The sequence below is a fragment of the Pongo pygmaeus genome, chromosome 14 (assembly GCF_028885625.2).
Source record: "Pongo pygmaeus isolate AG05252 chromosome 14, NHGRI_mPonPyg2-v2.0_pri, whole genome shotgun sequence".
Lineage (NCBI taxonomy): Eukaryota > Metazoa > Chordata > Mammalia > Primates > Hominidae > Pongo > Pongo pygmaeus.
Window position 1 is genome coordinate 53542811 of NC_072387.2, and position 22898 is coordinate 53565708.

Sequence of the window (22898 nt, forward strand, 5' to 3'; positions counted from 1 at the left end):
TCATTATTACCATTGTTCTTATTGCCTCCACTATGGATGCCATGAGCGTAACTGAAGAATTTAGGCTAAGTATGAGGACTCCTTTCTAATAAGGGCGTTGAAGAAAAAATTACCAGAGGAAGGACTTCCAGCCATATGGAAGACTGAGATGACATCGTCAGGCTAGGCTTTCCCTGCCATGAACACAAAGGAGTGCTAGGGGAAGAAATAAAATAACAACCAGTTTAAAATACAGCAAAGCTCAAAAGGAAGAAAGGAAAATCCACACATACTAACAACATTGAGGGAATTCAAAGCCAGACACAGGTTTACACAGCAGGGGACCACAGTCATTTTAGAGAACCCAGTCATAAACCCTAGAGAATCTGGGAACAGGAGCCTTGGCTTCTGGCTCACTCAGCCAGAGGAGATTGAATTGAGCACCATGCATAAAACCTGCAGCCTCAAAGTTCTGCTCTGTCTGTAAAAGGAGGACAAGGGGACTAGAGGACTAGAGAAATGTAACCCACTGTCCCTAGGAAGGTGGCAAGGAAATTTACTTTTGCCTAGAGCTTTGTCATTCTATCTGTAACCTACTTTCAAATGGTTCTGAAAAAAAGTGTGTGTGTGTCTATCTCATGGGGAGAGGGACAGAAAACAAACCAAAAAAAAATGAATGTGTTAAAATGTAATGTGCCACTCAGTTGGTAAAGCTGAGTGATGACATATTGGTGTTTATTGCACTCATCTTAGCACTGTTATATAGGTTCAAAATTTTTCAAAATAAAAAATTGGGGAAAAAAATTTTCAAAGGAGTAGCATAATTCAGCATTACTCACACTTGGAATTTTGTCCTAACCTACCTAGTTAGCAAATGAGTAGCTTACATCATTTCCTAGGTGGTACACATTCTACATTCCCTAGCTTCTTTTGGTAGAAGGTGAGGGTCAGGCTGGGACAGAGATTACACTGTAGGTCCATATGTGAGGTATTCTTGCTCTGATTGTTTGCCTTATAATTTCCCTTTAATTGAACCTTTTTCAAAAGACCTTTCTTTTTCAGTTTTGAGATTTTCGTTTCTCAAAGATGGACTTTTCTTAGCCTCATTCCTGGCATATACCCCCAAATTAAGACATACACAATAATATTAATGGTTGACATTTTTTGAGCACTTACCACAAGCCAGACACTGCAACAGCAGCATAAACTTAACTTAATCCAAACAACAATCCAGGGAGATAGTGTATCAGCTGAATGCCTTCAGCTACAAATAACAGAAAATCCAACTCAAAATCGAACTTTATCTTAACCTACTTAGTTAGAAAATGGGTTAATTTACTTGGTGATGTATGTTTTGTATTCTCAAAATAAGGAAAATATGTTTCATACATAATAAGAGGTCAAGAGGTAAGATCATCCCAGGCTTGATTAATTCATTCGCCTCATGATATCATCAAAGGCTCCAGTTTTTCTACCTTCCTGCTCTATAAGAGAATTAACAGTATGTTAATTCTGCCTTCATCGTACCAAGCAGCCTGCCAAAGTTCTAAGACTTAGGCTGACTGCCTTCATCGTACCAAGAAGCCTGCCAAAGTTCTAAGACTTATAAGCAGCTGGCAGTGTCCAGACACAGAAGAGGAATGGTCTTTCCCTGTGCCTCTTTTATAGAGAAAGGAAAACCTCTACCAGTTTCCTACAGACCTTTTGTGTTTATTTCACAAGAATTGTGTCATGTGTCCATGCCTAAACCAGTCAGCTGAGCAAGAAGAATAAGACTAAAGTGACTACTTTGTAATATTTTGTAAACATGTCCATGCAATAGTTACTACTTTTTTTTAGTGACTGGCCTAGAATTACCAGTATTTTTCCCCAGGTGATAGAGAAGGCCCCAGTTCCCTAAGAAGGGTGTGGCTTTAAAGAGGATAAAGAAAATGCAGGCTTCTCTTGGCAATAGAGTAGTTATTGGTAGAAGCTATTATAATTCCCATGTCAAAGACAGGAAAACCAGGGCTTAGAAAGGTTAAATAACATGCCTGAAGTCACAGGGCTAGTACAATGGCAAATGAGGCCTTCAACAAAGTCAGCCCAAAGTATAAACCGGTAGGGTACCTAATTTCTATTGTAATTCTGGATAAAATGTGCACCATTTTTTTATTAAAAGAAATAACTCATCCAGGACACCAAGATAATTTAATACCCATAGATAGGAATTGGGCATATTATTCTGTTTCTGATTTTCAGTTTAGTGTGTTTGGCCTAATTTTCTGTTTGCTTCTCCATCCCCGCTTTTGTTTGCCCCTGAACATAAGTGATACTTATTTCTAAAAATTGCAGGCATCATCCTACCAGGACATGCTGAAATTCTACCTTTATTAAACCATCTCTTATTAAGATGGAAGTGAGACTATCATTAGCTTATTCCACTAATACTGTATTGGTACCATGACTCTTAGAGTTTGTGTTTTATTTTGTTTTCATGTCTCATGGTTTTAAAATTTCATCATAGCTTTTACATCTGAACATTTTGCATCACCAAATATTTATATCTGTAGGGGGTTATAAATATGTTTAACATAATGTCTGTAACATCAGAAAGCTTTCTATTGTAGATATGAGCTAGAAACACTTAAAGCTAAATCACTAACAGTTGAGATAAAACAATAGAGAGGCCGCTGTTGTATACATAGAAAAAATATACTGGCCTTGATCTTGGACTACTTGATTCTTAGATAATAGTTTTATTACACTCTAAGCCTAAGTTTCCTCCAAAAAAAAAAAAAGAAATCAGAAATAGTGCCATTTTACAGTTTTGTTACAAAGATCAAATGAGGTGTATGCCAAAATCCATAGTTATTAAGAGTGTGTTTGTGTGTGTGTGTATTAGAGTAAGCCACAAGACAGTATATAATGGTCTAATTATTGTACTATGTTGAAAAGAGCTCTAAGTCTACATCTGTGTCCTTCAGGAAGAGAGTGAGGTCTGTCATGGACACAGGAGGAGAGGTGGGAGGTGGGAGAGAGTCTGCATACCATGGATTTGTCATCTCTGTGCTAGGCACTTGAGGAAGGTGAGGAAAAAGTCCTCATGGTTCAGTGATGAGCCAGCAATGCATTGTTTACTTTTTTATTTTTTATGGATAATAAGTTTCAGTTAAATGCAAGTAATTTAGAATTATTTTTTATAACCTGTAGCTCTGCTCTTGGTTTAAAGGTAATGTCTTGTTTTAAAAGGAAACAGACAGCAGTGAAGATGAGGATATTATTGGACCAATGCCTGCAAAAGGACCAGTTAACTATAATGTAACGACAGAGTTTGAAAAAAGGGCCCAGAGAATGAAAGAAAAACTGACCAAAGGAGATGATGTAAGTTTTAAAAACACTTTAAGAAATACACTAAATAGGTTTAAAATCTGAATTTTGGAAATAAACACTAAACTATATAACTTTTAATATGTTTTGTTTTTATGTATAACATTTTTTTTTAATTTAGGAGTTAGAACCCAGAAACTCTAAAAGAAAAATAACAAATTGGATGAAAGTCTTTGTAACGTATATGACAAATATATGTGACAAAAACATCAATCCTTTATATTAGAGTTTGTTAAGTAACTTTAAAACTTCAATTGCATGACACAGTTGCTTGTACATATATATGTACTCATCTTATACACAATATATACTTTCCATGCTGCGTTATTTTTTTTTCTCTTAAAGGATTCATCTAAACCCATTGTAAGAGAGTCATGGATGACTGAACTTCCTGCAGAAATGAAAGACTTTGGTCTTGGGCCAAGGACTTTTAAGAGAAGAGCTGATGACACATCTGGAGATCGATCAGTCTGGACAGATACTCCAGCTGATAGGGAAAGGAAAGCTAAGGTGAGAGGTTTTGTTTGTTTGTTCATGTATTTCTGTTCATGTTGGCTGGATTTTGAAAAGATATAATGCAAAATTATTTAAGGGTACTATTTTTTAAAATTATGATTCCAAAAGGATAATGCAGATTTTCCTCTGGAGGAAGAGTATGAGGAAGGAAAGTGACACGAATTGCTTGCTGTTTACTTACTATTTCCCAATAAACAGTCTCATTTAAACCTCAAGAAAACTCTGAGACATAGGTATAATGTCCTTATTTTATAGATGGAGAAACTATCCTCTATGAGGTCAACGTTTCTAGGGTCACAAAGCTAGTAAGTGATGAAAAACAATTTCATTTTAGACCTTTCTAGCTCCAGATTCCCTTGTCTTTTTATACCATACTATCTTTATAAACATATATCTTTTAAAATATTTTAGAAAAAAAAAAGCAAAGCTGCAGATTAACTAGCAAATTAAATGGTGCCTAGAGAATCTCTCTCAAAATGACCATATCTCAGGTGCACAAAGCTTCATGTTACTGTCAAGATAGACAAGAACCACTGTCATTAATACATTAAGTTATCCAAAAAATACCAGCCGGCCGCAGTGGCTCACGCCTGTAATCCTAGCACTTTCCGAGGCCAAGGCAGGGTGGATCACCTGAAGTCAGGAATTCTAGACCAGCCTGGCCAACATGGTGAAACCCTGTCTCTACTAAAAATAAAAAAATTAGCTGGGCGCAGTGGCATGCGCCTATAATCCCAGCTACTTGGGAAGCTGAGACAGGAGAATCGCTCGAACCCAGGAGGCAGAGGTTGCAGTGAGCCAAGATTGCACCTCTGCACTCCAGCCTGGGCAACAGAGCAAGACTCCATCTCAAAAAAAAAACAAAAAAACAAAAATCTGTATGCATAAAATACATTATTTTTAATTTTCTCTTCTTGAATCTTTTTCTGTTTATTACAAAATATTTCATTGTATATTAGGAATTAAACCAGTATCCCCAGTACTACTCCTTCAGTTTAATCCATCTGTGGGTTTTGGTTTTTTCTTTTTGTTTTTTTTGTTTGGCTGTTTGTTTTTTAAGAGACAAGGTCTCTCTGTCACCCAGGTTGGACTGCAGTGGCGCAATCATAGCTCACTGCAGCCTCAAAGGATCAACCCTCCTGGGCTCAGGTGATCCTCCTGCCTCAGCCTCCTGAGGAGCTGAGACTACAGGCACACAACTAATTTTTTTAATTTTTATTTTTGTAGACACAAGGCCTTGCTATGTTGTCCAGGCTAGTCTCAAACTCCTGGGCTCAAGCAGTCCTCCCAAAGTGCTGGGATTACAGGCGTGAGCCGCTGTGCGCAGCCTCTCTCTAAAGGTTTTAATTTCTGTAAGACATCCCATTCAATTCTCAAATGCTTGACTAATTGTCACCTCATGATTATAAATTCATCAGTTCTGACTAAAGCAGTTCCACACTTAGTTCATTCCACTAGCTCTGTTTATATTACTCATCAGTACCTAGAATTGTCAGGATTTCTGTTTTCAATCTGTAATGATCAATTTTCCTGTTTTGTCAGGAATTGTATTTGGTTGCAGGTGATAGAAAGAGTCAAGAGCTCCTTAAGGACTTTCCATTTTAGTGGAGAATTGCCTGTGAAATAAACAGTGGTACCCTTAAAGTGTGGAGGGCATATTTCAGTCTCCACACTTGAGCACCCTGCCTGCATATTGGGCAACATTATACATAATTTCTTTTTTGTCCTAAGATTAAAGAGAATCTGAGAGTTATAATAGGAAGGTGAGGTGAACCAACATACATAGGGGCAAGAGAGGCAGCAAAGGATGTGGATCCAAGAGAGCCACAAAAACCTTGAAAGGGGTGGTGTTGGAATGCCTATTATTTCTTAGCTGGTTTTGAAATAATAATTATTTATTGGAGTTTTTATAATTTAGCCTGTAAGATTGTCTCCAAAAAGACAATTAATTCCCTTGCTTATATGCCTTTTTATTTGTGTCCATATTTATTTGTTCTTTTTTATATCCTGTTGCTCACTGTAGATGAATAGATGTCTAGCTTACAGCCAGATATGTAGGGAGTCTTCCTTGGAGGAAAATATCATGGAATAATGGAACACATGGAAACCAGGCTATATTGTTTGAACTTAAGAGATTTTAATCCCTGTGACTGAGTTCTTTAGACCTGGTCATTCTTTTCTGTGCTGAAATGTTTTTAGTATTTACTGTGGACTCATAAAGGGATTAATAAGTCTTAAATTTTATATAATACTACATTACAGAATATAGTACCACACACATATATTTATTTCACAAACTATATAGTATCACAGAGCTATTCATTTTCTGTTGTCTCTGATCCTATGTAAAGTTCATGACTAATTTTTATAACAGATCTTAGCCATATTTCCTTCTTGATAGGTTCCCTCCACTCCATCCTACTTCTTATATTTGATTTTCCAGCATACCTCTTACACCTCTACTGTTCTCACATTAATTTAGCCAATATGGCCTAAAAGAAAATTGCTCTTGTCTGGGCGCGGTGGCTCACGCCTGTAATCCTAACACTTTAGGAGGTTGAGGTGGGCGGATCACAAGGTCAGGAGATCAAGACCATCCTGGCTAACATGGTGAAACCCTGTCTCTACTAAAAATACAAAAAATTAGCCAGGCATGGTGGCGGGCGCCTGTAGTCACAGCTACTCGGGAGGCTGAGACAGGAGAATGGTGTGAACCCAGGAGGCGGAGCTTGCAGTGAGCCGAGATCGTGCCACTGCACTCCAGCCTGGGTGACAGAGCAAGACTCCATCTAAAAAAAAAAAAAAAGAAGATTGCTCTTTAGAAAGTAATGAAAATGTTTTACATGCATTAATTGAATAGATCAGTTACGTCCTCACTTTCCAGTCTTGACAATATCTACTACCTCTTAATATTAAATGGTTAGGTTTTTATCTCCATTGTACCATAACATCACTTTTCTTTTTTTATAAGTAAAACATCTATTTTCTGGAAAAATGTAGAAATGAGCTATTTTTATGTTTTTAACTTACTTTATTAAATACAGTGTTGTTTTAGTCCATGAGGCCACCTAAGCAAATAAAAACAATATAAGAATATGCTTAGAGACCAGTGGTTTTCAGTAGTTTTTATATGGGCCTTCCCCATTCCTGTTTGGGAGCATATGCTCTAGAATATTCCTGTAACATTTTTTCGAATTAAAATGTGTTAGACTAGGCACTTCGCGCGTGTGTGTGTGTGTGTGTGTGTGTGTGTGTGTGTGTGCGCGCTAATATAAATGATAGTTTTGTTTCAAATTCCAGTTGTTTCTTGCTGATACATATATATATAATACATATATAATACATATATAATACATATATATAATACATATATAATACATATATATATAATACATATATATAAAATGCATATATAATACATATATATAAAATACATATTTTTTTTTTTTTTTTTTTTTTGAGACAGAATCTTGCTCTGTTGCCCAGGCTAGAGTGCAGTGGCACCATCTCAGCTCAGTGCAACCTTTGCCTTCCAGGTTCAAGCAGTTCTTGTGCCTCAGCCTCCCGAATAGCTGGGACCACAGACACTCGCCACCACGCCCAGCTAATTTTTTGTATTTTAGTAGAGACAGGGTTTCACCATGTTGCCCAGGGTGGTCTCGAACTCCTGAGCTCAGGCAATCTGCCTGCCTCTGCCTCCCAAAGTGCTAGGATTGCAGGCGTGAGCTACCACACCCAGCCTCTTGCTGCTATATTTTGTATATTGATCTTGTATCCTGCAGCTTTGCTATACTTGCTTAGTAGTTCCAGGAGTTTTTTTGGTAAATTCTTTGGAGTTTGCTACACAGTCCACAGTTTGCTACACAGTGCTAGGATCTGTGAATAAACACAATTTTTCTTTTTTTTTTTTCTCAAAATGTACACCTTTTATTTCCTTTTCTTTGTTTTTTTCCCCCTCCAGGGTGATTTTATTATTTTTGAAAACAGTAATGTAGGATATCTTTTTAAGCCTTATTTTCACTTCTACATCTCACCACTGTTAGTCAAACTCATCCTGAGTTCAGTAAATACGTTGATTGAGTGGGGTGGGTTTTTTTTTTCCTTGTTTTCAAGAAAATCATATAGACTAGAGCAGTAACTGATCCCTTATCAAGTATGTTAATATTTTGTTTTTTTTGTTTTTTTTTTTTTTTTGAGACCGAGTCTCACTCTGTCTCCCAGGCTGGGGTACAGTGGAACAATTTTGGCTCACTGCAACCTCTGCCTCCCAGATTCAAGCGATTCTCCTGCCTTAGCCTCCCCAGTAGCTGGGATTACAGGTGCCCGCCACCATGCCCGGCTAACTTTTATATTTTTAGTAGAGATGAGGTTTCACCATGTTGCCCAGGCTGGTGTCTCGAACTCCTCACCTCAGGTGATTCACCCATCTTGGCCTCCCAAAGTGCTAGGATTACAGACATGGGTCACTATGCCTGGCCAAGTATGTTAATTTTTCTAATCAGAAGGGATTTCACAAACCTGGCTTAGTTGTGTCTCTTGTTACTTAATCTAAGTAAAAATGATATTTATTTTTTGTTTTAATTTTATGATTCAGTAATGTGTTATCTGTGTTCATTTCTCAGGAAACACAAGAAGCAAGGAAGTCATCCAGTAAGAAAGATGAAGAACATATATTATCAGGAAGAGATAAGAGACTGGCTGAGCAGGTATCTTCATACAATGTAAGTAAGAAAATAAGATATATAGAACCAGGTGTGATGGCTCTTGCCTATAATCCCAGCTACTTGGGAGGCTGAGGCAGGAGGATCACTTGAGGCCAAGAGTTCAAGGCCAGCTTGGGCAACATAGCAAGACCTTATTTCTAAAAACAATTTTTTTTAATTAGCCAACTGAGTTGGGAGGATCACTTGAAGGCCTCCCTGCCTAATGTCTCAAAAAAAAGAAGCCAGAAACAAAATATATAGCCTTTTTTCCCCTATCTTTTAGTTCTCTGTTTATTTTTTTCTCTTTTACTTATTTCTCTTTCTTTTATATGTCTACCTCTTTACCATACACTTTTTATACATCTATCCTGAAATACACTATGTTGCATACATATATATATATTTTTATAAAATTCTTCTGTGTTTTTCATGAATATTTCCAATTCACATTTTACGTATTAAATTAGCAGAAATCTAATTATTAGAGATAGGTAGCACTTGATGAGAGAAAGCAAGACCCCTACTCACTCATGGAGATCTTCCATTTATAAATGTTTAAATTATAAACAGATTTGGAATGTTGGATGTAAATATTTAAATATGGGAGAAAAAATGTTTTTTGAATGTAGTTCAATCTAAATTTATAAACTAAACAGTCAGTATTCATTTGGCGTATTGTTATCTTCTGTCTTTAAAAAAAATGGTAAATGTTGGATGGTGCCTGCACAAAAAGAAAAAATGATAAATGTCCCCGCTCAAAGAATAAATGTAAATTACTAAACCCATTGGTCCCTGAAAGGTGTTTAGGAAAGTTATTTTCTGTTCCCAGTGTATTAAAGAAAATTCCATAAGCTCTAAAATATAGTTAGCTTGATTTAGTTTATATATGTTGACCAGTACCACAGTGAAGCATGCTTAAAACATTTTGGGAAATTGACCAAAAACTTAGCCACTTGAAGTATTTATGAAAACTGACCAGCTTAGAAGTCAAATATCAACAAAATCAAAGGAATTACTTCATTCAACCCAAATTATCTGACCACAAAGAATTGAAGTTTGGATTCAGAATAACTTAAAAACCCACTCTGGCCAGTTGTAGTGGCTCATGTCTATAGTCCCAGCACTTTGGGATGCTGAGGCGGACAGATAGGTTGAGTCAAGCCATGGCTGTGCCACTGCACTCCAATCTGGATGGCAGAGCGAGACCTTGTCTCAAAAAAAAGATTAAAAAAAAAACTGGAAATCAGAAAAACTCAAAATTTAAACTTTGCATCAAAGAAAAAATGATAATGGAAGTTAGAAAAATGTAGACCTGAATGACAAAAATACAACATATCACAATGTGTGAGATGCCATATGAAGTGGTATTTAGAGGGAAAATTTAGAGCCATAATGAGTTATGTAAGACCAATGGCTGAAGATAAATAACTAAGCCTTTTTCCAAACTGGCATTTCTTATCAAACTAAACAGACATGTACCCTGCTATTTTCCTCCTGGGTATTTACCTAAGACAAATGAAAACATACCCACACAAAGAGTTGACCATGTTATTCTTAATAGCCTCAAAAAAACTTATCCAAGAATGTTCATAGATGCTTTATTCATAATAGTTAAATACTGTAAGCAGCTCAAATGTTGATCAGTAAGAGAAAGAAAACCAAACTGTCGTATAAATGAAACTACTCACCAATAAAAAGGAACACATTACAAATAAATACAACATGGATGAATCTCAAAGTCATACTGAGTGAAAGAAATCTTAAACAAGCAAGTACATACTTCTTATTATGTTTATATGGAGCTGTCCAATAAGCAAAATGCATCTATGGTGGGAAAAAAATCAGAATGCTAATAGTCGGAATAGGGGTGTGGAATTTGACTAGAAAACAGCATATGCCTGAAGTGATAGAAAGCTTCCAGATCTTGATTGGAATGTGAACTATAAAACTCATTGAATATACACTTAATATTTATGCATTTTATCATATGTATATTTATTTTAAATATATATGTATATATGAAAAACAAATATTGAACTCAAATGCATGCTTAGGTATTTAGGGGGACATGTAGTGATGTTTACAGTTTACTTTAAAATGCATCCAAAAAATTAGGGTTCTAATCTGAACCCTGAAAGCTGAAATTCCAGATACTTTCTATTCAAAGTATTAATATAGTCTTAAGACTAAGCCACTCTGGAAACCTTAGCTTTTGATAAATCGAACAGTCTTTAAAATACTTTAATGAAGACAAAAGCCAATCAAGTAGAAGTTTGGCATTAGTTTTCAAAAGCTGTTACAAACCCATCTTATTCAAAAATGAATTGCTCTTGGCCAACCATTGTGACTCACACATGTAATCCCAGCACTTTGGGGGAGACTGAGACGGGAGGATCTTCTGAGGCCAAGAGATAGAGACCAGCCTGGGTAGTATAGCAAGACCCCATCTCTACCAAAATAAAAAGGTGAAAAATTAGTCAGGTTTGGTGGCACACACTCAAAGTCCCAGCTACTTGGGAGGCTGAGGTTGGAGGATCACTTGAGCCTAGGAGTTTGAGGTTACAGTGAGCTATGACCACACCACCGCACTCCACTGCAGGGTCTACACAGAGCAAGACTTGTCTCTAAAAGACTTTTTTTTAATAAATAAAAAATGCTCTAAATATTGTGTATTGTTAGAAAATGCAAACATTTGTGTTAAATGATTAAATGTGGTAAGTCAGCAAATTAGTCATTTAGCAGATTAATCTCTTACATCAACTGGCTTTCAGCTTTTGATTTTCAGTAAATTGACTGCTTCTAGGTGTTACTTATTATTTTATTATATTTTAGCACTAGTTTGGTCCTGTGTGTCACAATGTGCAAATTATCCTAAATCAGACCAACAGTAGTACACCTGAAACAACTGATATAAAAGTTTATTTCTTTTATCACCATGAATTTGAGCACTTGAATTGTTTGGATTGATTATATAATAATAGTCCAGTGATTTTATGTATTCCTCTGTCTCTATTGATGTTTAATTTACTAATATAAGGAATCAGTACATTGAAACCTGACATCTTTATTTCTCCATTTTTGTTTGCTTTTTGTTACCTTATGTACAATTTTGCTCATCATTATAAATCATTTTCCTCAGTAGTGGCTTTAGGTAAAGTAGTAAGATCCCTACAACTCCATTCTTTCTCACATCTCCACACATCTGCTCAAACTTTGTTCTCTATTTTCTCCAGGTCTTTGTTATATATTTAGGCCTTCCCCTTCCAATTCTTGTTAGCCTGTCAGCCTTCATCATTACTACCTCACTAAGGAGTTATTATCTCACTAGCAAGGAAAGATGTGAAAGCAAGGGAAGGGAGGAGAAATGTGGAGAAATGGAGCTAAAAGATCAAGTTTTGATAGTGTAGCTTTTTTACATTTATACATACATATAATGCTACATATATGGTTTTCCATCCTAAAATTCACCTTACTACACTCCTTTGTATTGGCATCCTATCTCCTATTAATACCAAACTACTAGAAAGAATGATCCACAAGTAGGTTCCACATCCCGTGGATCACCTCTATCAGAACTTGGGTGGTAAAAGCAAGGTTTCTGAGACCCACAGTTGGCAGTTTTGATTCACTAAATTTATGATAGGACAGGCAATCTGTATTTCTTTTCAACCCATCAGTGCTGGAGACCAGCAGTCTTCAAGTGTTTTTGCTTGGTATCCCCTAAAACTCTGTGTGTGTGTGTGTGTGTGTGTGTGTGTGTGTGTGTGTGTGTGTCTGTGTGTGTTTTTAGACTGAGTCTCGCTCTGCTCCATTGCCCAGGCCGGAGTGCAGTGGCACGATCTCGGCTTACTGCAGTCTCCACCTCCTGGGTTTAAGTGATTCTCCTACCTCAGACTCCCGAATAGCTGGGACTACAGGCACATGCCACCATACCAGCTAATTTTTGTATTTTTAGTAGAGATGGGGTTTCACTATGTTAGCCAGGATGGTGTTGAACTCCTGACCTCAGGTCATCTGCCCGCCTTGGCCTTCCAAAGTGCTGGGATTACAGGTGTGAGCCACAGTACCTGGCCCTAAAACTGTGTATTTTTAAATTTGACATCTAAAGTTTTTCATCATAAGGGCCGGGCATGGTGGCTTATGCCTGTAATCCCAGCACTTTGGGAGGCCGAGGCGGGCAGATCATGAGGTCAGGAGTTCAAGACCAGTCTGGCCAACATGGTGAAACCCCCTCTCTACTAAAAATACAAAAATTAGCTGGGTGTGGTGGCGGGCACCTATAATCCCAGCTACTCAGGAGGCTGAGGCAGGAGAATCACTTGAACTCAGGAGGCTTGCAGTGAACTGAGATCCCGCCATTGCCCTCCAGCCTGGTGACAGAGCAAGACTCTGTAAAAAGTAAAACGTAAATTTAATTTACTCTTTTAGTGAAAGACTTTTTTTCTAGTTAGTTCCTGGTCTTTGGATGAATGTTACTTATTGCAAAAATAAGACAGGTTTCATACAATGTATACTACTTGGTTGACTGGTACACTGAAACTTCAGACTTCACCCCCTGTACAATTCATCCATGTAACCAAAAACCACTTGTACCCCTAAAGCTATTGAAATAAAAATAGAAAGAAAAAAAAATTAAGACAGATTTTACCATCAATTGTGTTTTTTTATACTTCTAAGAGTTAAGAAACCAGGTTTTTATAAAGAAGTAAATGAGAATGAACCCATTTTGTTATAGTGATGTCATTCAGTTCTTTGAACAATTTGAGTTATTCTCTTAAACCTCATATTGATCTATTTACAAAAACGATTATTAATAGCCTCTTAACTGTCAAGTCATTAGGATCTCGTTTGATTTCTTTTTCCACATTGATCCTATTAATAAGTTTTCTCATTCTTTCCAAGTCTGTATAATGAGAATAACAACATTTAATTTACAGAGATGTTGTGAGGATATAGTAAATGCTCAATATATCTAACATTTAGCATTTATTTATTGTTTCTTATATAGCCAACACTGTACTAAATCCTTTGTATTCATTAGATCATTTTACTCCTCCCTCCCTCCCTCAAATATTTAGAAATTATTATTATGACTACTACCATTTTACAGCTGGGGAAATGAGACTTAAATTACTTGCCCATTGTTACCAGTGTTGAAAGCAGCAGGACCATCATTGCAATGCAGATTTTTCTGAATTTGGAACTTAAGTTTTATTTCTCCATGCTCCATGTATTGATTATCTTTTTTTTTTTTTTTTTTTTTTTTTTTTTAAGACAGAGTTTTGCTCGTTTCCCAGGCTGGAGTGCAATGGCACGATCTCGGCTTACTGCAACCTCCACCTCCCGGGTTCAGGCGATTCTTCTGTCTCAGCCTCTGAGTAGCTGGGTTTACAGGCATTCGCCACCATGCCTGGCTAATTTTCTATTTTTAGTAGAGAGGGGTTTCTCCATGTTGGTCAGGCTGGTCTCGAACTCCCGACCTCAGGTGATCCACCCACCTTGGCCTCCCAAAGTGCTGGGATTACAGGCGTGAACCACCGCGCCCAGCCTTGATTACCTAATTTTTCTTAGCAATATTTGATGATTTTTTTTTTTTTACCTCCTTCAATTTTGTTGCACCTAAAGAATTGGAAAGCACTTGATTTGCTAATCAGTTTGTTTCTAAAGACTTTATCAATATTTATAAAATACTTAAAAAGTACTTAGCTTAACCCAGTATACTGAGCAGAAATAGGAAAATGTAAATAGTGTCAATTTAAATACATATTTACTAATGTATCTTTTGTACATTCTGCTAAAACCTTATGGCTCCAGATTGAGTTCAGTTAATTTATGAGACGTGTCTGTCACATAATCTAATTGACAAAGTCATTTCTGGTTGTCAGATCAGCCAGACCAGACTTACTTTCTGATTCACTTTTTCCATTCAAATAAATGTGTTAATGACCATTCCTATGACACTTTGAATTCTGATCTAGGTGCCATTTTACCTTCTGGATAAAATAAGATACTGTCACTTTCAGCATTTTTTACTAGTGCCTTGTTATTTTGCTTTTACTGAGCTTTCTTCACTCCTTCCCCCTCAAGTACATTCTTTGGCAGTAGGAAGGGCCTGGAAGAGATATGGTTGTTAAGCAAAAATTGTCTTTTCTTCCATTACCCACTCTTCAATATATCTGAATTCAGAACATTTCAATAAAAGGTAAAATACCCATTTCTAAAGGACACTACACTCTTAGGAGAAATGTGTTTCAGACACAGAAGGACACAGAACCCTCCTGTGTTTACAGTTTCTTGATTAAAGGAAGTTTCAATCATACTGGTATTTTAGGTTTTTTGTCTCATACCCTGAAGACTTTTGCTTTCCTAAACAATATTCTATAGTCTCCTTTGTTAAATGAGAAAGGGCTCTAATGAAAGGGATGGCATCTTCACAAGAGGTAGTCTAGGCCAAATCAATTGTAAGAAAGACTACATGAAGAAGTAGAGAATCATGGAAAAATAACCTTAAAATTACCCATGGCTTCATACTCCATAGACTGTACTCTCTGTAGCCCCCAGGGATACATATACCCCAGATTGAAGGCTGCTGGTCTGTACTACCTGCATCTCCTTTTCCATCTCCCTCCCTGCTCCTTCCATCCAGGACTGTTCTTTCCTTTACCTTAGTCAATACTCAGTGGTCTGTAATCAATCCCTAGTTTATTAAATCAATTGTTTTTGCTCAGACCTTGTCTTACTAGATACATCTGAAAATGTGAACACCTACCCTAGCTAAGAAGAAAAAAAAATGAGGGAATTAAGGGAAAAAGAGAAAGACAGAAAACTGAAAGGAACAAAAATTATCTTAGCTTATGGAACATGCCAACATATGCTGCACAGGCCTTGAATTTTGCCACATCTGTGTTCTTACTACTTTTCTTTTACCTTTGGTTTTGCTTCAGCCTGACAGTGCCTTCCCTTCCTATCCATCCATTTAGCCTTCAAAGACCAGCACATCTCTGACAATATGATTGCTCTTTCTTTCACACCTCTGTTCTTGGTTTGTACTCTGATGTTTAGTATTTAAATAACCATAATGCTTTTCATTACATATTTTCTTTATAAATGCTGTCTTGGATTTGGAAAAAAAAAAAACTATTGGGGTTTGTAAATAGCCCTCCTTAATGTGCACCATTACTATCTCATTATTCCGTTTCATGGTCATATTCTGTCAATAATCTATACAAACTATAGTTTTTATTTCTGCTCTCCTGCTCTCTCCAGGAATCAAAAAGATCAGAATCTCTTATGGACATACATCATAAAAAGTTAAAGAGTAAGGCTGCTGAAGACAAAAATAAGCCTCAAGAGAGAATACCATTTGATCGTGATAAAGATCTCAAGGTTAATCGGTTTGATGAAGCTCAGAAAAAAGCCCTAATAAAAAAATCTAGAGAACTAAACACCAGATTTTCACATGGCAAAGGCAATATGTTTTTATAAGTAAGTATATTTCAGTGAGGTATATTTCAATACTGATAAATGTGAACTTTTCTAAATACTCTGTTGTCTTTAATAATTGTGCTGAAATATATTTCCTTTTATAATAGATTAAAAATTTTATATTTTTTATAAGTAAACAGTGATTTTTGAAAAGTCAGCCTTGTGGGATGAAAAATATGGCTTACTGGAAAAATCCCTCATAATAACCTAATAGGGCATTGCTATTAAAAATGCTAAAATAAAAATTCAGCTTATGAGAAATGGCAAAGGAAGGTGTGGTTTGGTACTTGAGTAAATATGCATGCTTTATTAAAGATGAAGAAAGGCTTGCTGGTAGTTTGTATGTTAAACAAAATCCCAACTAGGAAATGTTTGTTGCTTAGAAAGGTCCCCTGTAAGTTAAGGTTCAAAACTATTCCAATATTCATCCATAGCCCAATCTGACAAGGGTTCAGAATGGTAATTAAGAAATTACATAAAGCTGGGTGCAGTGGCTCACGCCTGTAATCCCAACACTTTGGTAGGCCAATGTGAGAGGATCATTTGAGCCCAGTAGTTTGAGACCAGCCTGCTTAAGATGGTGAGACCCCATATCTACAAAAAACTAGCCAGGTGCAGTGGAGCACACCTATAGTCCCAGCTAGTCAGCAGGCTGAGGTGGGAGGATCCCTTGAGCCCAGGAATTCGAGGCAGCAGTGAGCTGTGATTGTGCCATTGCACTCCAGCCTGGGCAACAAAGTGAGACCTCGTCTCTTTAGAAAAAAAAAAAAGAGGCCAGTGGCTCACACCTGTAATCCTAGCACTTTGGGAGGCTGAGGCGGGTGGATCACCTGAGGTCGGGAGTTCGAGACCAGCCTGAACAACATGGTGAAACCCCGTCTCTACTAAAAATATATATATATAAAAAGTTAGCCAGGTGTGGTGGCATGCGCCTGTAATCCCAGCTACTTGGGAGTCTGAGGCTGGAGAATTGCTTGAACCCGGGAGGCGGAGGTTACAGTGAGCCGAGATAGTGCCACTGCACTCTAGCCTGGGTGACAAGATTGAGAGACTCTGTCTCAAAAAAGAAAGAAAAAGAGAAGAAAAGAAATTACATAGAAGCTGAGGTTGCTTCTTAAAATCTTCATGATTTTTAATTGTATGAAACCTGTATCAATATTGAAATGTGATTTTTGAGGAAAATATAGTTAAATTTAGAAATATTTTCCAACTTACTGAGTTTTCTTATTCTTACCTCAGGGGGATTTCCCTGTGCAATGAAGAAAAGTTGAAGAATACTCTTTGTCCATCTTTATTTCTTTGTTTTTGGCTTCTTAAGATTAGAGATTACTTTAATCTTAAAAAACATACAAATTTACCTTGTTCTGTGTGTTCTTTTAAGGTCATGTGGAAACATAAAACGAACGTTTTTTATGTAGAACAGAATATTCTATGTGCCTTTAGCTTCTGTGGAAGTATGGGGAATTATGGGCTTTTCTTCAAATAATTATTTTAAGAGGCTTCCATTTCCCCTGATTTTTGTGGTGTCTCACAAGTACCCTCTAAGGTCTGGTCAGGACTGACCACCAAATCCCTACCACAGCCTGGACAGCCTCGTGAAATATACCTAACCTGCGCTAGAGTCAGTGTGTCAAGTCCTTCCTGTAAATCCATGACTTTGAAATTTGTTGTTTTTTCCCTTTAAACTGCAGCCAGTGAATACAAATTTACTTGAAAATAGAGGGTATGGGGGTTTGCCTGTTTTGTAATCAGTTTGCTTGTTTTAGCACTCAGGGCTTTTTATTTGTTATTTAATTTTTTTAATTGTTTTTAAGTCAGAAAGATCTCTGGGTTATCTCATGTGCTAAGGAAAAACTATTTTGGTTTTTCCAACTTTAATAGTATTTCTAGGGGAGGCAATCAGGATTAGATATACCATTAACTGTTAGCAGTGTGAAATCTGTAAGACTCAATCTCTATGATCTCAACCAAAGCTTTCTGAGTCCTGGAACTTTGCTTTGGGACAACTTTACTTTACTCATTTATATGCTGTACTTAACAGTTTGTAGCTAATTTACGGGGTCATCTCTTTTTTTTAGCTAATTTACGGGGGTCATATCAATCATGAATAGCCTTTTTTAAAAATTTAATAATCCCTGAATACAAAAATGGAAATGGAAAATTTATAATCATAACCCCCCTAATTGGGAGTATTATGTTTGTAATGCTTTAAGCACTGCCTCTTAAGATGATAAATTTATAAGATGAGAAATTCTATTTAAACTGTTAAACTATTGTTAAATAAATGCCAATTCTATAAGTTATATTTTCTTGCAGGTTAATCCCAATTGTTCCACTAGTATTCTAGTTTTGATGAGACACAAATTTTTGTTGTTGTTTATTTTTGTTTTTTTGAGAGGTGGAATCTTGCTCTGTCACCCAGGCTGGAGTAGAGTGGCGTGATCTCGGCTTACTGCAACCTCCGCCTCCTGGGTTCAAGCGATTCTCCTGCCTCAGTGTCCCAAGTAGCTGGGACTACAGGTGTGCACCACCACGCTCAGCTAATTTTTGTATTTTTTAGTAGAGATGGGGTTTCACTATATATTGTTCCAGGCTGGTCTCGAACTCCAGACCTCAGGTGATCTACCTGCCTCGGCCTCCCAAAGTACTGGGATTACAGGCATGAGTCACCACGCCTGGCCAAGACACAAATTTTTAATGGAAAAAGATTCTGATTCCCAGTTCATGTAAGCTTTATGAAAATTGAGTATACTGTTTATGATGGTACAAATTCTTCTTCCTCTAATAATAGCAGTACAATATATTTTTTCCATAGCGTCAGTGTAAACCATAGCAAACTAAAGGAGCATTGCTATTAAAAAGATGAATTAGCTGGGCACAGTGGCTCACACCTATAATCCCAGCACTTTGGGAGGCTGAGGTGGGTGGATCACCTGAGGTCAGGAGTTCAAGACCAGCCTGACCAACATGGTAAAATCCTGTCTCTATTAAAAATATAAAAATTGGTCGGGCCTGGTGGCGGGTGCTTGTAATCCCTGCTACTCAGGAGGCTGAAACAGGAGAATCACTTGAACCTGGGAGGCGGAGGTTGCAGTGAGCCAAGATCACACCATTGCACTCCAGCCTGGGCAACAAGAGTGAAACTCCATCTCTAAATAAATAAATAAATAAATAGATGAATTATTCTCCTAAGCAAATTGAAAAAGCTTCTTGTGTACTCAAAATTGAACAGAGCTACCTTTTGACTAAAAATGTCATTTTTAATGAGCAGTATTTTCTGAACACAAAATTTTGTACAAGAATGTCTCCATTGCATTAATTTAATTTTGTTATAATTTTTCCCAATGAAAGGAAAAAGTATTTTCTAGCTCCTCTTCCTTATGTTAATTCTTAACATATATTTTTGAGAAATTTGTATTTTTTAAAGTAAAATTGTTATCTTTGAATACTTACTTTTCTTTGTTTTCCTCATTTAAAGAGAATAGGGATATTTCTGTATTATGTATTTACTGTTTCATCCCTCCCCTTTGGAGTGACCATGACCTTGGCATGAAGGAGAGAAACTTCTGCTTTCCGCCTAATGCTTCCAGGAGTTATTACCTTACTGGCCTTGGAGCTAATGCTCTTTTGTGCCAACCTGAGGATAATTTTAACAAAATGTAAGGCCAGTTTCAGAGGTTGTTTTGCCCCACAGAGAGACTAATCCCAATACAAGAATATTGACAACAAAAGGACAAAGTAGTTATTGCACAGGATGGAAAGGTGTCTTTATTTCATCCCTTCCCCACTTCCAAAGATGCAAAAGGCCTAATTGAGTCGTCTCCTTTCCATCTGGCAGGAGACATTTTAATAAGGACTTTTTAATTTCCTACATTTCTTGGCCAAGTGTCATAGGAATGTGGCCTCTTGAAATTTAAAAATGAAGAAGAAAAAAAGAGCAACACTAAGTTCATATAATAGAGCAGATACTTTTAATGTTCTTACCGTTGAATGTGCCATTTAAGTTTGTTATACTTGAAATTATATGATTTTTGTCCAGCTCTCTAAATTGTCATCTCCAATAGATTTAGATGCTTCTATAAATAGTAACCACATTACTGGTAAGTAAATGCTGGGGTTATTGGGTTTAGCAAGTGGGGAAGTAAGGAGGGGTGAACAAAACACGAGAGATGGTGGCTACACCCCTAGTAAGACTGCCTTACCAGGTAAATGAAATCCTTTTTGTATTAGGCACAACATAGTAAATTAAGTCTTGCTCTAAAAAAAAAAAAGAGAAAAGAAAAAAGAAAAGCCCTGATCTAAGAGTTTTTAATCTTGTTTAGATGTAGCAACCACTTGATATTTAATTTATCATCTTAACATTGAATGATTCTTTGTTTTGTTTTTTGTTTTTGAGATGGAGTCTCACTCTTGCTGCCCAGGCTGGAGTGCAGTGGCGTGATCTCGGCTCACTGCAACCTCCACCTCCCGGGTTCAAGCGATTCTTCTGCCTCAGCCTCCTGAGTAGCTGGGACTACAGGCGCCTGCCACCGTGCCTGGCTAATTTTTGTATTTTTAGTAGAGACGGGGTTTCACCATGTTAGTCAGGCTGGTCTCGAACTCCTGACCTCAGGTGATCCGCCCACCTTGGCCTCCCAAAGTGCTGGGATTACAGGCGTGAGCCACCGCGCCTGTCCTGAATGATTCTTTGAATTAACAATTTATTTAGAAGTGAGATTGAGATTGGCCAGGTGTGGTGGCTCACGCCTATAATTCTAGCACTTTGGGAGGCTGAGGCAGGCAGATTGCCTGAGCTCAGGAGTTCGAGACCCAGCCTGGGCAACACGGTGAAACCTTGTCTCTACTGAAATACAAAAAATTAGCTGGGCATGGCGGCATGCACCTGTAGTCCCAGCTACTCAGGAGGCTGAGGCAGAAGAATTGTTTGAACCCAGGAGGCAGTGGTTGCAGCGAGCCAGGATCGCGCCACTGCACTCCAGCCTGGGCGACAGAGTAAGACTCCATCTCCAAAAAAAAAAAAGAAGTGAGGTTGAGATTGGCATGGTACCAAGGCTTACATGCTTTAGAATAGATCAGTGGTTATTGTATAAATAATTTTATCCTAAAACATTATGACATTTTTTGTTTCTTATTGAGGGTAGATAATGTTAATATTAAACTACTAATAGGAGGCCCTTATCACTTCTCTTTTCATTTTTTCCATGCAGTGATAGGTATTATTAGAAAAAAGTTATTTGTTGAGTTACACCTAAGAGGAAGAAGTAACATGTTGGAAAGTGGTTGGAGATAGCACCCAATTAACATCGACAGCCAAGTCTTCTATTTCAGAATATTGATTTATTTTGCTTTGGCTTTTGATGCCATCGTGAGATTTAAGTCTGCAGTTTCAAAAGCTCATGCTACTTAGAAGAGGTGATTTTTGCAGCTTAAAAAATTGCTGGTGACTGCAGTATGTACACAGTTAAAAAGCTGTTCACTGCCCCTTTCAACCTTTTCATTTTGAGCTTTACTAAGAGAATGTTTTTAGGAACAGAATTCCTAAAGTGTAATTTTTTATGTATAAATAAAGTTTTATCTATATCTGAGAAGTTGTAGTATTTATTTTTGTTTTAACATTATTAGCTTTTCTGAAGCAGGCAGTATTGGTAAAGAGAATATTCTGTAAAGGTTTATTCCGGCCAACCAGATCATTGTAGGCTATTGTAAAAAACAACAACAACAACTTTAACTCCAACTCGCTTGCCAGGTTTTCATTATCCTAATATAACTATACAGATATTATCTGTTTATTTAGAAACACAAGACAGACAAACTGGAAATGTTCTTGAGAGCACTGTAACACTGGGTTATAACCAAGATTCCATTGTTCTTCTTATCACAGGACCTGTAACAGTGGGTAGGTGTTTTCTGGATTGTTTGAGTATGAGTTTCTTTGGTTTGGTTTGGTCTCTCTACCTCCCAAATTGAAAGTGACCAAAAGAGATGCTTTGCAACATCAAAGCTAAGCATTGAATGATAGGAATCTGAACATGTAGGGTCAAAAAGAGAGCCTTTGCTTTCTCAGATCATTTCCCTATAATAAGTATTTCTTGAGGAAGTTATATGTTTGTTCATTTATTCAATAAACATTTATTAAATGCAAGTGTATGCTAGGTGCTAAGAACACAATGGTGAGCCAGGCAGGCATAGTCTTCCTCCCTGGGAGAAGATTCTGTGCTGGTCACTTATAGGGTATTCACAGATAAGTAAAGCAGATTCCTTGATTTGTGATTTTATATTCTAGTGGGAGAGCAGAAAAATATCTGAGTAAAAAAGATCAAGTAATTGCACATTGTTGATAGGTGTTAGAAAACAGGGTAGTGAGAGACTAGAACAAATAGTTGAGGATGGGAATTCTATCTAGTTAGGGTGATAAGAAGTCTCTGAAGATGTGTCATTTAAGCTGAAACCTAAAAAAATGAAAAGCTAGCAGTGTGAAAAGTGACTGATCACATATGCAAATGCCCTGAAGCTTTAGTTCTTTGGTGTTTGAAGAACTGCACCAGTGTAGCGGGTATATTGTGAGAAATATGATGGATCAGGGTTGGGTCTTCATAGTGTCTACTGATACTATGGAGCCTATATAGGAACATCTAGCCCAGTCCTGGGAGGTGAAAGGAAGCTTTTTATTTTTATTTTTATTTATTTATTTATTTATTTTTTTTTTTTTTTGAGACAGAGTCTTGCTCTGTCGCCCAGACTGGAGTGTAATGGCACGATCTTCGCTCACTGCACCCTCCGCCTTCCAGGCTCAAGTGATTCTCCTGCCTCAGCCTCCTGATAGCCGGGATTACAGGCACCCGCCAC

General features: G+C 37.2%; 1 protein-coding gene across 4 annotated transcripts in view; it reads left to right on the forward strand.

Moving 5' to 3' along the window:
* Positions 1 to 21640, forward strand: part of GPALPP1 (GPALPP motifs containing 1) — a 44640-nt gene extending 23000 nt beyond the window's left edge. For 2 of the 4 annotated variants that reach the window (XM_054446376.2, XM_063650824.1), the window contains 5 exons: positions 3211 to 3342; positions 3694 to 3858; positions 8487 to 8585; positions 15834 to 16052; positions 17292 to 21640. In XM_054446376.2, the coding sequence (XP_054302351.1) occupies positions 3211 to 3342; positions 3694 to 3858; positions 8487 to 8585; positions 15834 to 16052 (615 nt within the window). In that variant the 3' untranslated portion in view covers positions 17292 to 21640. The remainder of the gene's footprint in view (positions 1 to 3210; positions 3343 to 3693; positions 3859 to 8486; positions 8586 to 15833; positions 16053 to 17291) is intronic. The other 2 variants (XR_010123570.1, XM_054446375.2) reach the window with 2 other exon arrangements.
* Positions 21641 to 22898: the final 1258 nt, after the last annotated feature.